The sequence below is a fragment of the Streptopelia decaocto genome (genome assembly GCF_964273445.1).
Source record: "Streptopelia decaocto genome assembly, chromosome: 7".
Taxonomy (NCBI): domain Eukaryota; kingdom Metazoa; phylum Chordata; class Aves; order Columbiformes; family Columbidae; genus Streptopelia; species Streptopelia decaocto.
The window spans coordinates 44,068,154-44,081,078 of record NC_138661.1 but is presented as its reverse complement, the minus strand read 5'-3'; the positions used below and the strand labels follow the sequence as shown (position 1 = coordinate 44,081,078).

General features: G+C 45.1%; 1 protein-coding gene across 2 annotated transcripts in view; it reads left to right on the top strand.

The window, feature by feature from the left end:
- The window catches only part of CD82 (CD82 molecule), a 42,273-nt gene extending 29,917 nt beyond the window's left edge, over nucleotides 1–12,356 (top strand). For both annotated transcript variants that reach the window (XM_082058286.1, XM_082058287.1), the window contains exons 6-9: nucleotides 6,736–6,843; nucleotides 9,129–9,320; nucleotides 9,611–9,694; nucleotides 10,214–12,356. In XM_082058286.1, coding sequence (XP_081914412.1) covers nucleotides 6,736–6,843; nucleotides 9,129–9,320; nucleotides 9,611–9,694; nucleotides 10,214–10,291 — 462 coding nt within the window. In that variant the 3' untranslated portion in view covers nucleotides 10,292–12,356. The remainder of the gene's footprint in view (nucleotides 1–6,735; nucleotides 6,844–9,128; nucleotides 9,321–9,610; nucleotides 9,695–10,213) is intronic.
- The last annotated feature ends 569 nt before the right edge of the window (nucleotides 12,357–12,925 follow it).

The following is a 12,925-nucleotide window of genomic DNA, read 5'->3' as shown; positions in this document are numbered from 1 at the left end:
TGTACAGTTTGTTTCTTCTGTACCTGCCAGCCTCAGTAGTGCTACTTTCTCAAGTATTATGAATCCGTTTCATAGAATCATAGAATAATTTCAGTTCGAAGAGACCCTATGTAGACTTCATTTTTGGGTAGTGGGAACAGTAAGAGCAATTCTTGGAAGGCTTTTGAGCACAGTTCCTCCTGATCCTGCTGCAGACTATTACTTGGGTTTGTAGTAGTAGGGGTTACTACTGTGTTGCCATCACTGGAGGTTTACCAGCCTGAGTGACTGCTGTTGGGACTGGCCTCCCTCTTGTCATGCTGTTCTGTCCTTTCAGTCCTTCGGCATTTGTATGTAAAACTCTCTTTGGAAGAGCTGTCCTCTTTCCCGAAGAGCAAACCCAAGTATGTTACAGTTCCTGTCCTACAGTTTGAGCTTGAAGCCAAGTGGTTCAACATTTTGAAGTGGATCTCTTTGTCAGGAATGCAGTTTCACACTGTGTGCTTCTCGAGCTCCAATAGTGTAAAGGGAATAACTTTTGAGCTACTTAAGTGCATTGCAACAGCCGATCCTGGCTATAGGTTCCCTGGCCAGGGCAGTGCCCGGTCAGGCCTCCAGCTGTTTGACAGCTGAACTGGGAGCCACATTCACGCAGTGGGAACAAGTTGTAACTGTGGGGTCCCTGCTGGATTCTGTCCTGGTATGCGTATTTCTGGTACCTGTTGTGGGTAACCCTGTCACAGAACTGTATATCTGTACCACTGTACAACTGTGCTTGCTTCTCCTGAGCCCACCTTCCTGCTGGGTGATCACAGAAAGCAGGTGATTGAGGAAGTTGTGGATGGGGCCTGGTGGTGACGTCTGGGGGCAGGGGGAAGGTGCCTGCCCCCAGCATTGCTGATATGAGCTTTGTGCAAGTGGCTGTGGTGACTGTGAGCAGCTGTTGGCTGCGTTCCTTGGCAAATCTGGTGTGAGTGCAGCTTGTTTGCCAGGCTGGCTGGAGCTGAAGGAGAAACTGAAATGTTGGCTAGCTGGTGTGTAACATTACAGCTTTAAACAAGCTGCTGATTCTCAACAAAGAGCTCTGACTAATGCAGAGGAGGAGGAGTGGGGTTGGGCATTCCACTGCAATGGGCAAATGTGACTTTTCAGACCATGAAATTCCATACCTCTGTTGGTGTGTCTCTTCCAGCTGTCATTCTACTCTAGAAAACTCCAGCTTTCAAGCTGTAGTTCTTAATTTGAACCTCAGTCAGACCAGGGAGAGAATAAAAGTACTGGGGGTTATTCTGGACAGCACTTGGAGCTAATGTGGCTGAGATCATCACGTACAGATCCAGCAGAATGGTAGGGGAAGCTAGGCTTTGAACAAATGCTTCTGTTCCATCCTCAGTGAGCAAGACTTACTGAAAACCTCTTCTAGAGCCCTTCTACTTCAGGGATCATCTGAAGTACCTGCCTAGAGCACTAAGAAAAACTGTTTCAGGAAGGTCTCAGCTGAAACCTCTCACACACTGGTTTGTGGCTGTGCTTCAGTGGTGCATGTCGCTCTGCTTCACTTGATATGCGTCATGCCAGGGCAGCTCCGAGCACAGTGAAGCAAACTGAAAACTGCTCAAGATCCAGTCCCTAGATGTCTATTGTGTTCTTTGTGTTTGTTTATTTCTTTCTGACTTCATGAACCTGGTTAGTTACAAAACAAGGAATAGCAAGAGTGGAGGAGAAAATGATCTTGGATCCATAATGTAGCAGAGTGATACTCTCTCCTGCATTTCTTGTAACTGAAGTATTTATTTCTGCACTGCAGGAGAGTAGACAGGATTCTTGTACTCCTCTCCACCTGCCCTTTTTGTGATTAGTAGCTACTGAACAGTTTTTTTGGGGGGTTTTTTGTCTTTTTTTTTTGGGGGGGGGGGGGGGGGGTGGCGGGAGGAATAGCTTTCTTTTGCTTGTCAAAATCCTTCCTCACCCCTGACACATGAAAATATGCTGAAATAGGGTTAGTGTAACTGTAAAAGGCTGAGTGTGTGACAGGAAGGCTGCTGCTTTGCCTCTCCCATGGGTATTGCTAGAGGAATGCCCCTTCAGTACTCCCAGTACTGCTGGGAGGGCATTAAGTAATACCCATTTCCCTACATCTGTTGATGACTGAAACTATGTGGTGGGGTGGGTTTTTTTAGGGACAAGAAAATAGTAATGTCATGGATGTTGCAAATGGCATTCTGCTTTGTGAGCTAAATGTTGCTGCTCACCTACATCTAGTGGGTCACGAACATGTGAGAGCCTGGGCAAGGTCCCTCTTGGCCTGGTTCACACAGTTCTCTTCAGTTCTCTGCCTTGAGCCAAGGAGAGCAGTGGTCCTCTGGGAATTGCCCTACTTGCTGCTTATTGTTTGCTGCAAACAGGCCCGAGTGATTGTGTGCAGTGACTTGCCTGGGGCTACGGACTATGCATTAGTTTCAGAATCAGAAGTGACTAGGGGGGTGAAAGCCCCCTCCTGTTTTTTTGAGCCTTTTTTTGTGCGCAGACTAGCTGCTAATAAAACTCAGCGCTTGTCAGGCCACACCTGGAATACTGTTTTCAGTTTTGGTCTCCACTATACAAAAAAGATGTGGACAGATTGGAGAGGGTCCAGAGAAAGGCCGCAAAGATGATCAAAGGGCTGGGAAGCTGCTGTATGAGGAAAGGCTGAGAGAACTGGGCTTGTTCAGCCTTGAGAAAAGAAGGCTCAGGGGAGACCTCGTCACCATGTTCCAGTATTTAAAGGGCAGCTACAAAGAACAGGGAGATTCCCTTTTCAGGAGTCAAATGGAAAGGAAGAGGGGCAATGAGTACAGATTGTTCCTGGGGAGATTCTGATTGGATACAAGAGGAGAATTTTTCACTATGAGAACAATCAGCCATTGGAATAATCTCCCTAGGGAAGTGGTGAATTCCCCACCATCAGACACCTTTAAGGTTCAGCTGGACAGGGTGGTGGGCCATCTTGTCTAAACTGTGCTTTTACCAAGAAAGGCTGGACCAGATGATCCTTGTGGTCCATCCCAACCTGGTATTCTATTCTATGAAATGCTGGGGGGATGATCTAGCTTGAGTCTTAGACAGAGGGACAGGAGAAATGACCAGTGGTGTCCGACAGTGGAAGAAGCCTGCATGATTCATTCAGAGACTGGAATCAAAGATGTATGCTGTTGCTTCTGGTGCTCAGCTTTCCCCAGCTGACAGGCCTTGAATGGATGAAGATGTTGAAAGCCTGCCTAAGTGTTCAATATGCCTTTCTAGCTTGTTGCTCTTTCAGTTTTCCTCTGCCAAGTGCAGAAGGGTGATCAGCTCCATGTGCCTGTGTTTCCCCTTTGGGCTGCTCTGCCAGGGAAACCTATGGACAAGCTGCCTGTGTGTACTCTCCAGAGCTGAACTATTGTTTGTGTAATATGTCCCCTTTCTCCAATTACTGTCTGAAACACCTAAGAATGCCTGAGTCTTTCTTTAACTGAAATGCCTCACTTTTGGGAACCAGGGCTGTTTGTAAGATTTCTTGCCTGTTCTCATGTAGGGTAGAGGTGGAACAGAGATGCAGCTTCCCTGTGCAGCTGTGACTGGGGACATCTAGTTCAGGCCCTGTCTCTGCTTGTGGTGGGGTCCTGGGATAGAGAGCAGAGGCACTGCCTGGGATTGGGATTCTTGCAGAAGTGACCCTAGGCTTTGCCGGCCTAATAGCTAAGGGGCCAGATGGGCAGGACAACAAACTAGTTCTCCTTGTATGTGGAGCAGCAGTGTGCAGGGGGGCAAGGGTGGGAACGCAGAGGTTCAGTAACTGATAAGGCTTATGGCAACAGCCAAGGCCAATCTCATTAGTGAGAACCAGGTCAGGTTGCCTTGATTTGAAGGGAAGGAGAAGGGGAAGCAAAGTAATTAAAAGGGGAAGATCTAGACATCATGAGAAGAAAGATCATGCAGCTCCCATCTGTCTGGGCTGACGTAGCTGATCCCAGTGAGCTGAGCTGCTGTTTTCCCAGGAGGAAGAGTTGCTGATGTAGAGAAGCTTCTCTGTAGCAGTAGCCACTGCTTCCTCTTGCTGGGTGTCCCTGGGTTTGCCGTGGTGATTTTCAATGTTTAACAGTAAAAGGAAAGGGAAAACCCATTTCCACTGATCTGAAATATGCTGTAGCGCCCCAGACAAATAGGTAGTATGTAGAATGGCAGCATCCCAGTGCTCAGGCTGATCCCATCGCTCAAGCAGTCTAATGACACTTCTCCCAACATCTTGTGATCTGGATCTGTCCTTAGCAATTACAGCTATTGTCATGTACAAACTGGCTGAGAAGATGTCACTGTTTAGCCTCAGCCAGCAACTAAGTACCATACAGCAGATTGCTCCCCTCCTCCCGAGTGGGATGGGAGAATGGAAAAAAAAAAAAAAAAGTAAAACTCCTAGTTTGAGATAAACACAGTTTAATAGGACAGCAGAGGAAGAGAAAAAATAATAATAATAAAAGAATATACAAAACAAGTGATGCACAATGCAGTTGTTCACCACCAAGTAATTGACTGTCCCCAAGCAGCAGTTCCCCTGGCCAGCTTCCCCCAGAATAGTATACTGAGTGTGACATCATATGGTATGGAATATCTCTTTGGCCAGTTTGGGTCGGCTGTCCTGGCTGTGCCCACTCCCAGCTTTTTGTGCACCTGGTATGGTGTGAGAAGCCGAAAAATCCTTTACTATTTAACAACAACTGAAACATCAGTGTATTATCAACATTATTCTCATTCTCAATAAAAAAAAACCCCAGCACTACACCAGCTACTAGGAAGAAAATTAACTCTATCCCAACCAAAACCAGGACAGAAAAGCTTCAGAAGGAGGTGGGAGGAAGGAGGTGAAGGAGTCTGCTGGATGGTAGCTTGCACCTCTCATCAAACTGAAAGGTGGTGTAAATATCTCTGGATAAAGAATTGGGGTGAAGGGATAATTTTATTCACCTGAGGTTTGTGGTAAGCCTGTTAATGATAGATAGTTGTAGTACACGTGTCTTACTATAGAAGCAGCAGTTGTAGGAGTCTGGGGAGAGGCTGGTCAATGCCTGGTGAAAAAGGGCAGTTTCCACCAACTGTATGTCAGAAACCCAGCTGCATAGAGGAGCAGAGTGACTCGGACCTTCCCTGAGTGGTGGAAATGAACTTCAGTGACTGAGACTCTAGACCAGTGTCTCTTTTATAGCACAAGGTTAGAAATATGTTACCTGCAAGTGTTTAAGGTAGTGTTGTCCTTCAGCTTGCACTTATTTTTGACCTCTGTCTCATATGGGGCAGGCAGCAGTCATTCAGGCCTGTGTCTTACCAGGATAACCATACCCAGTTCTGTTTCCTTATGGCTCATCACGTTTGCTGCCCTTCTCTGTGCCTGGGCAATGACTTGCTGGGAAGTGCTGGTGCTTTGGCTGTTGCATTGCATAGCAAAGCTGCTGTTTTGCCTTCCCTTCAAGACTGAGGCTGTATATATCACCTCATCTGTACTTGTTACTTTTTACACTTAGCTTTTTTTAAGTGACCAAAGCTGCATATAACATTTCTGAAGAGATACAGTTTGTGCTTTGAACAATTGTTTTACTATTTTCCTCTGTCTCCTGGTGCATACTAAGACTCCTTTTGTTCTCACTCGCGGCCACCAGAGCTTATAGGATTTTTTGTTTGTTTTGTGGCCATCAAGTGTCCAAAGTTTTTCTGTGGTAGATCTCCAGTTGTCCTCCATATATTATAGCACCAGGACTCAACAACTTTTGTTTCTTGTCAGTTAACTTTATTTTCCTTTCTATTCTGACCTTAAGGGGATGCGTGATTGCTCGGTCTGATACTTCTGAACTTCTCTGTGTATCAAATGTGCTTCCCATCAACACTGTAACAAGCACAGTGCTGTACTTAATAAAGAAAGGACTCTATTCCAACCCTCAACTTCTGAGCAACCTGAGTAACAGTCTTCTATCTGCTTAATAAGCTTGAGAAGAAACTGATTGGTGGAGGAAATGGGGACCCAGAATTAACTCATTTTCCTTAGAATAACTTCCCTCTTACACAGCAGCAGGCCATGCAACATTGAAAACTAGGGTGGATTTCTTGGGTTGACTTCTGCCTGGAAAAAGACTTTCTTAGCAAGAAATGCCACCTGATCATCATAGTGGGACTTTATCTTGGTACACCAATTCTGTATTTCATCCTTTTGGTTGTATTTATTGCCTTCTCTCAAAAGCATAGACAAGACTGCAGAGTAAGGTATTTACAGGTCAGTCTAGGGGATTTGTAAGTGCCTGGTTGTTTTTTTTTTCCTTTAAGCATTGCTTTGTGTGCCAATTAAATGCTAATTTTCCAAATATTTTAGTCATGGTTCTAGCCGTCTTTTTGCTGTAACTTAAACATAGCTGTATTGTGGGCATGTGAGAAGGTTTAGGCAAAAGCTACTCTCCATTCCATTTTTGTTTGTTTTTTTGTTGTGTGGTTTGTTTTTGTTTTTTTTTTTTTTCAGGGCTTGTAGTCTCTATCTGCAGTTTGCCTCTGCTCTAGACCCATTTACTGAAGCTAGAGCAAAGCAAAATGTTTTCACACATCACAATGATGAGCCCCTGTTTTTCTGCACTGTGGGGAAGGTCGACCCACAGCAGGAATAACACAGGTGGTAGAGAGGGGTGTTATGTACCCTAAGACTCAAAGAAGAGACTACAAGGAATCAACTAATTTAATTCTCCTGCCTTTTTTCCTTGCCAGCTGAAAGACGAGTTGTCACACATAGTCGGAACTCTGATTGAAAATTACGACCCTTTGAATGATGATGAGAGGAATTTACAAGATGCGTGGGACTATGTGCAAACACAGGTGAGTCATAGAGGGCAGCAAGAGGCAGATGTTGCTATTTGTCAGTGCAGTAAATAGCCTTTTAGACTAGGCTGAGGACAGGGAAGCAGGAATTGCAAGGGACAGGGCTGTAGCATATTGATCTAGCTGATCTACAAAGTTGCCTGTGAGGTTTGTTGCGTGCATACTAGAAAACTGTCTTGCTTGATATTCCTAGGTAAGACCCTGAACCATTCCTGCATGCTGGCTATTAGAACTAGCTAGTATTGGCTGCGTAGCCTAATGTATTTGCCCTATCAAATGGCACCCCAATACTTCTCTTTGTCTGAAGGGCCTTCAGAATACTAACATGTAAAAGCCACAGTTCATGCTATTTTTGTAGCAAGTCAAGTCCCTATTCTTATTGCCACACAAGTCAGCAGCACTGCCTGCCTTGCTACTTGGTGCGTGTTGCTTATTGTGATGGCTCTACCGCAAGTGTCCGCGTTCTTGGCAGCCATCCAACCACCCATGGTTTCTGTTTGAACATCAGGGTCAGTGCTTGAGCAACTAGTTCAGTGTTCAGGCACACTGGAGCTATGATAGCTGTTTACTGCCAAACCACAAGCTTGAGAGCTGACTGGCTGTTGTAGTTAAATACATGCCCAGCATGGGACTGGTGTGTAGTAAGTACAAGTAATAGGATTTTTCTTCTGTCTGTTCTTTGGTCTACAAAACACTGACTTGCTGTATTTCTCATCCTCGGAAGGAGAATTATTTAGTTATGTTTTATCACTGTAGTTGCATCTCCTTGCTAGTGGACTCAAGAGAAGGCTGAGTCTACTGTGGAGAGGGGATCCTGCTTGAGCCTTTCTTTTATGTTGAAATAAAAGAAGGCGGCTTTGTAGAGGTGGAGGAGTCCAAGTGTTAGGAGTCTGATTCCTCTCATACACTAGAGTTAGCATTTGAAAGGGTATGGGTGTTCTGTAGACCAGTCTTGGAGTTAAATCCCAAACCTGAGGGAGGTAGTTCCTTCTGGAGGCTGGATCTTCAGAACTTGTTTAGAAATTAAATGCTTGTCCTGATGTGGCTGTTCAGCTGTTTGTAGCTCTGCTCTCATGTCTCTTATGTCAGACTGAAATATTGTTTCCTTTCTGAGCAGAGGGGGATTTTCCCTAAACTTCCACATCAAGTTTGATAGCATTTCTGCTCTGTACCACTGTGCAAGTGCTGGGATCCATGCGTAAGATAAAATCTTAGCCTTGTCTGGACTTCCTGATGTGCTTTCCCCTCCAGCAAATGCAGTTTTATCATGTGGCTGTACAGGAATGTAAATGTTTCTTTGAATGGAAAACTTTCCTCATCCCATCTTCCAGCCAGTCGCAACTGCAGCCAGGTGGGCGCAAGTTCATGGTGGCTCGCTGGGGCTCGGCAGCATGTCAATGCCATCGTGCGGTGGCTGCTGGTGTCCCTTGGGGGCTACAGCTCAGATCAGTGGTACCTTGCAGTTGGGAACTGGAAAATGAAAAGTTCCTGCTTTGTGCATTCTCAGAAAATGGTGCTACTCAAAAAAAAAAATAGTTTTAGCATTTAAACCTATGGAAATGGCATTGCTAGTTGAAGACTAGGGCTAATCCTTTTGAGATGTCTTTGAATACAGGGGATGTCTTGTCAACACATTAATCTCTTGCCTGTCTTGCTTCTCCCTCACCAAATCAATCTGCTGGCAATGAGCTGAAGGGACTGAAAAAAATCTCTCAAATGTGTCACATAGGACAATTGTCCTCCTACAGCTGACCCACCAACAACATGTGTTTTGTACTTTTACTTCTGTTTAGCATTGTCACCTGGAGATAAAATGAGGTTTGCTAGTATTTAGTTTGCAAAAAACTGATCACAGTTACACTCTGTAGAATTGATGCCAAGCTGCATGGCCCATTGAAATCTGAGTAATCTAGGCCTCACATGGTAAGGTGTGTGAAAGATTCATATTCTAGCTTTGACTGGTGCGATAGAACTTTGTGGATGGCCTGTGTACATTATAGTCTACTATGCTCAAAGTCTGCTGGAATTGGCACTTTAACACTTGTCCTGCTAGCAGAGTGATTCTTTAGTAGGAAAATAGTGCCCCTGTCTTCTGGACGGTCGTATGCCTAGGTTATCATCTGGTAACCAGGGTGATGTTCTAATATAACTAATTGATGCCAACTGTATGGTCTGACTGTTGTTACATGGAGAGCTCCTGTGTACTGTTACCTCCACTGCCTGTTTTCATGTGCAGTATGTTACTAGTGCAAAGTGTAAGACCATGATGATCTCTCTCTTAGATCGCCTGCTGTGGCTGGAGTGGAGCAAAGGACTGGGAAAACAATAAGGTTCTTATCAACCAAAGCATGACTGCCTATCCCTGCTCCTGCTCCAATAGTTCCAAGGACTTTCAGGTAGACAGTGGTTTCTGTAATCTGGATGTCCCTGTCAACGGCACTGCAACATATGCTGACTGGCCTGTTCATGAGCAGGTGAGTGGGTATGTCTGGGCCCTGTGAAGCATCTACTGAAGTTGCCTTGTCTTCGTTCCTCTGGGAATTATTTCAAGCACTGTTTTCTTGTCAGCATTGCTTGAAGTACCTGTGGAAATGGGGAAAGGAGGGACAGGGATCCTGCCCTTTTCTGCTAATGCTACTGTGAAAATTGGTATAGCAAGTAACTGGGATAATCTCTGTATGCACAAGGAAATGTGTTCTGGATTTTCAGTGTTGAGACATTTAGAATTTTCCTTCTTTCCCTTGTGACCTTGTTTCCTCAATAGGGATGTATGGATGGCGTAGAGAAGTGGTTGAAGGACAACCTTGGTGTCATTCTTGGGGTCTGCACCGGTGTTGCTGTTATAGAAGTAAGTCACTCCCTGATGTGAACTGGTACTTTCTTAACATGCAGACTCTTTTAAAGGTAAAACTATTTGTACAAGTAATAGGCACCTGGTTTAATGGCAGTTCAGATCTAGCTCTTGGTTGTGTCTACCTGGAGCTCTGAACTGCTGCTTTGATTGGTTGGATTCAAAATTGGATGAAGCCCTGTCTACTTGTGTTTCCTGCCACTGTGTCTCACACTTGGCAATTCACTGTATCTGTAACCAGGAAGAATGAGAAAAGCAACATCACACTAGTGAGGTGCCTTTTGTGCCTTAAAAAGGCCATAACATAGATTGCAGATGAAGGCACATCTTTTTGCAGCAAAATTTTTTGTCATCCTGATTATTGCATTTTCCTTGTATTGGGGATCACCTCTGCTCACTTGTATGGTGCCATTAAAAGGAGACCACTGTATTATGCTCGCCTGCACCACCCTTTCTTCTCATGTTATTATCTGTCTGGTTGCTGATTTTGTTCCCATTCTTCCTTATTTATTCCAGCTGCTGGGGATGATACTGTCCATTTCACTCTGCAAGAACATACACAGCGAAGACTACACCAAAGTGCCCAAGTCTTGAGTTGACAGACTCCAGAGCTACAGCACCACAGAGAAAGGAGCAAACAGAACATTCCTGCCTCATACCCAGACTATCCAACCATTGACCATTATTCCTGTGACATCTCATTTCTGATACCACTCTGCTAAGAACTGTTAGAGCTGCAATACAGCCTGATCTTCTGGCAATAGGGCCCTTAGGCCACCTGCATCCTGCCTCTGGATTACTTCTACTTCAAGAAGCTGAACTTAACTGTCTCATATCACATGAGACACCGATTAACCTGAGGGGACAATGCTTTTACTGCCTGCTTCATGTTAAACAATATTATTCATATCTCTATTCTAAAACCCACTGGGCCTAACATACTCCTCTTTCCCCTCATTATCCTCCCACATATCTTTTCCCCTACCTCCAGAAGTCCTATCTCTTTGTCTCACAAGCCAGGATTGCTGTTCAGATTCCAGTGCTTTAGTAGCTTCACCTACTTCACTGACGTGTGGTGGTAACTAGTCGTGCTTTATAGGCCTTCTCCTCCCTTGCAGTTAACCCGATTCAGCTCCTACTGTGCATCTTCCAGCCTAGGCTCTTATATGAAGCATTGAGCGCTACTGTCGTATTTGCTTCTGCTTCTGGAATCAGCTATGCCTTGCCTTCAGCAGAGCTCTTCAAGTGTGATGAGAAGCCACCAGGAGGGAGCCAAGCCTCCCTGTTCCAAGTGTGGCCTGGCAGATTGTGGTGGTGGTGGTGCTCAGCTGCTTCTGGAATGTGTCCCTTGGGTCCTGGATTTGACACTTACATGTTTCTCCCACTTGCCTCTTTACTTCTTCCTCTCCCTCCCAGCACTGCTTTGCTGGCTCCTGTCAGCTTGGAGGCACTTCAGAAAGGCTGGCTTCGCTGGTTGTATTTGAGGGTTGCCAACTTTTATAGAGGTTATGATTAACTTGATTCTTCCCCTGCCCCCTTTATGAACATAAAATTTGTTAGCTGTATTTTTTAACTATGAACATGGAGGGATCTCACTGGATTGCTGATGCTGTGTATTGAAGATATCACTCCTACCAGTGCCCAGTTTAGGTTCTGTAGTTTGGATGCGAGGATAAGTTGCTTTTATTTCTGTTGTCCAATCTTCTGACTCCACTGTGGCTAGGAACCCTGGCTGCATCCTGAGCTGTCTTGAGTGTAAGCACTGCAGCAGATAAGTAGCTGGTTCTGCAATCGTGCAGGCTGGGTGGCTTCTGTATTTAATGGCCGGGCTGTTTGCTCTATTCAGCCAATGACCAGCAGCAAGGAGTGATGTAGAGCAGAAGTAGGAAATATATGAAAAACTGCCTCAGCTTCTTAGAAAAGGGAGCTGGATGCAAATCCTTGGTTTTAGAGGTGGCTTGGGCACAACAGGTTTCTTGCAGTTGCACATGCCTGTAATCACCATGAGGGCAGGAAACTATATGAGAGAGAAGTGGATGGTCCTTGGCCAAGACCCCATACAAGGTACTTGGGGAGAGAGCCTTTGCCTTACAGCGGTGGTCCTAGGACTGTCTCTTGTCGGGGTGGTCTGGTAGGAATAACCCTAGTAGCAGTTCAAAGGGTGGCTTTGCTACCTACTTAGTTTTCCTTCTGGGAAGAAAGGCTCGTGCAGGGGATCAGGGCTCCAGCAGTGGGTCCCTGCTCTGTCCTTATCTCTAGACACAGCAATGATTTGGAAGAGTAGATACAACTGGGCAACTGTGTTTCGTGGAGATCTGACAAGACTTTGCTTTTTTGAGACACTTGCCCCCTCCTGCACAGATCCTTGAAGCTGACCTTTGCTATAGCAGAAGGCACCCTTCTTAGCAGTAAAGCTTGCTAGCTTTTTTAGCACAAAGTCTGTTCTCTAATGTGTTCTTATTTGTAAGATTCTTGTTCAGTTACACACGCCCATGCCAAGCAGCAAGTAAAAACCCATTCTGGGTTTCCTTTTTGTTTTTTGTCTGTTTTTAGCAACATCTTCCTACTGGAAGAAATGCATGTACAGATATAAAAGTCTAGAGGGTGAATATTTCTGTAATAAAGACTTTGCTAAAAAAAAATCTCTGCCTATGACGTGTGCATTGCAGTGGTTTGCACTTCCTTCCTCTCCACCCCCTTCTGCTTACATGCGAATCACTGACACCTTGTTTGTTCAGGGTAGCAAAGGGCCTGTCAAAATCTGCTCTGAGGCCTACATGTGAGATCAATGTGGACTGTGAAGATACTGCCCTGTAGGAGGTGACAATTTTCCTAGGCTATATTCTAGAGTAAACTTTGCCTTGTTATATGATGTATGTCTGTCCTAGGGTGAGCTGAGTGGTACTTCCTTTGATTTACCTGCTATCTCCTAAGCTAAGTGATCTCTGTGTTTGAAGATGTTGCTTCAAATCTGTACAGTCTGTACTGTATGAAGTCATAAGCTTCAGGGACTAACTCTAAGAAAGCATAAGCTTGCTGCTATGCCCACAGCGCATACAGCTCTTGCTAGCTTAGCTTTGTCATTTTTTTTCGTGTTCCTACTCACCTTCAGTAGGCTATTGCCTCCCAGGCTGCTATTTTAAAAGAAGATTTCTCAGCCCCTGCCCTGCCACTGTGAGGAGGAAGAAAGCTGAGGTAGCCATTCTTTGTAGGTTATGCCACCACAAA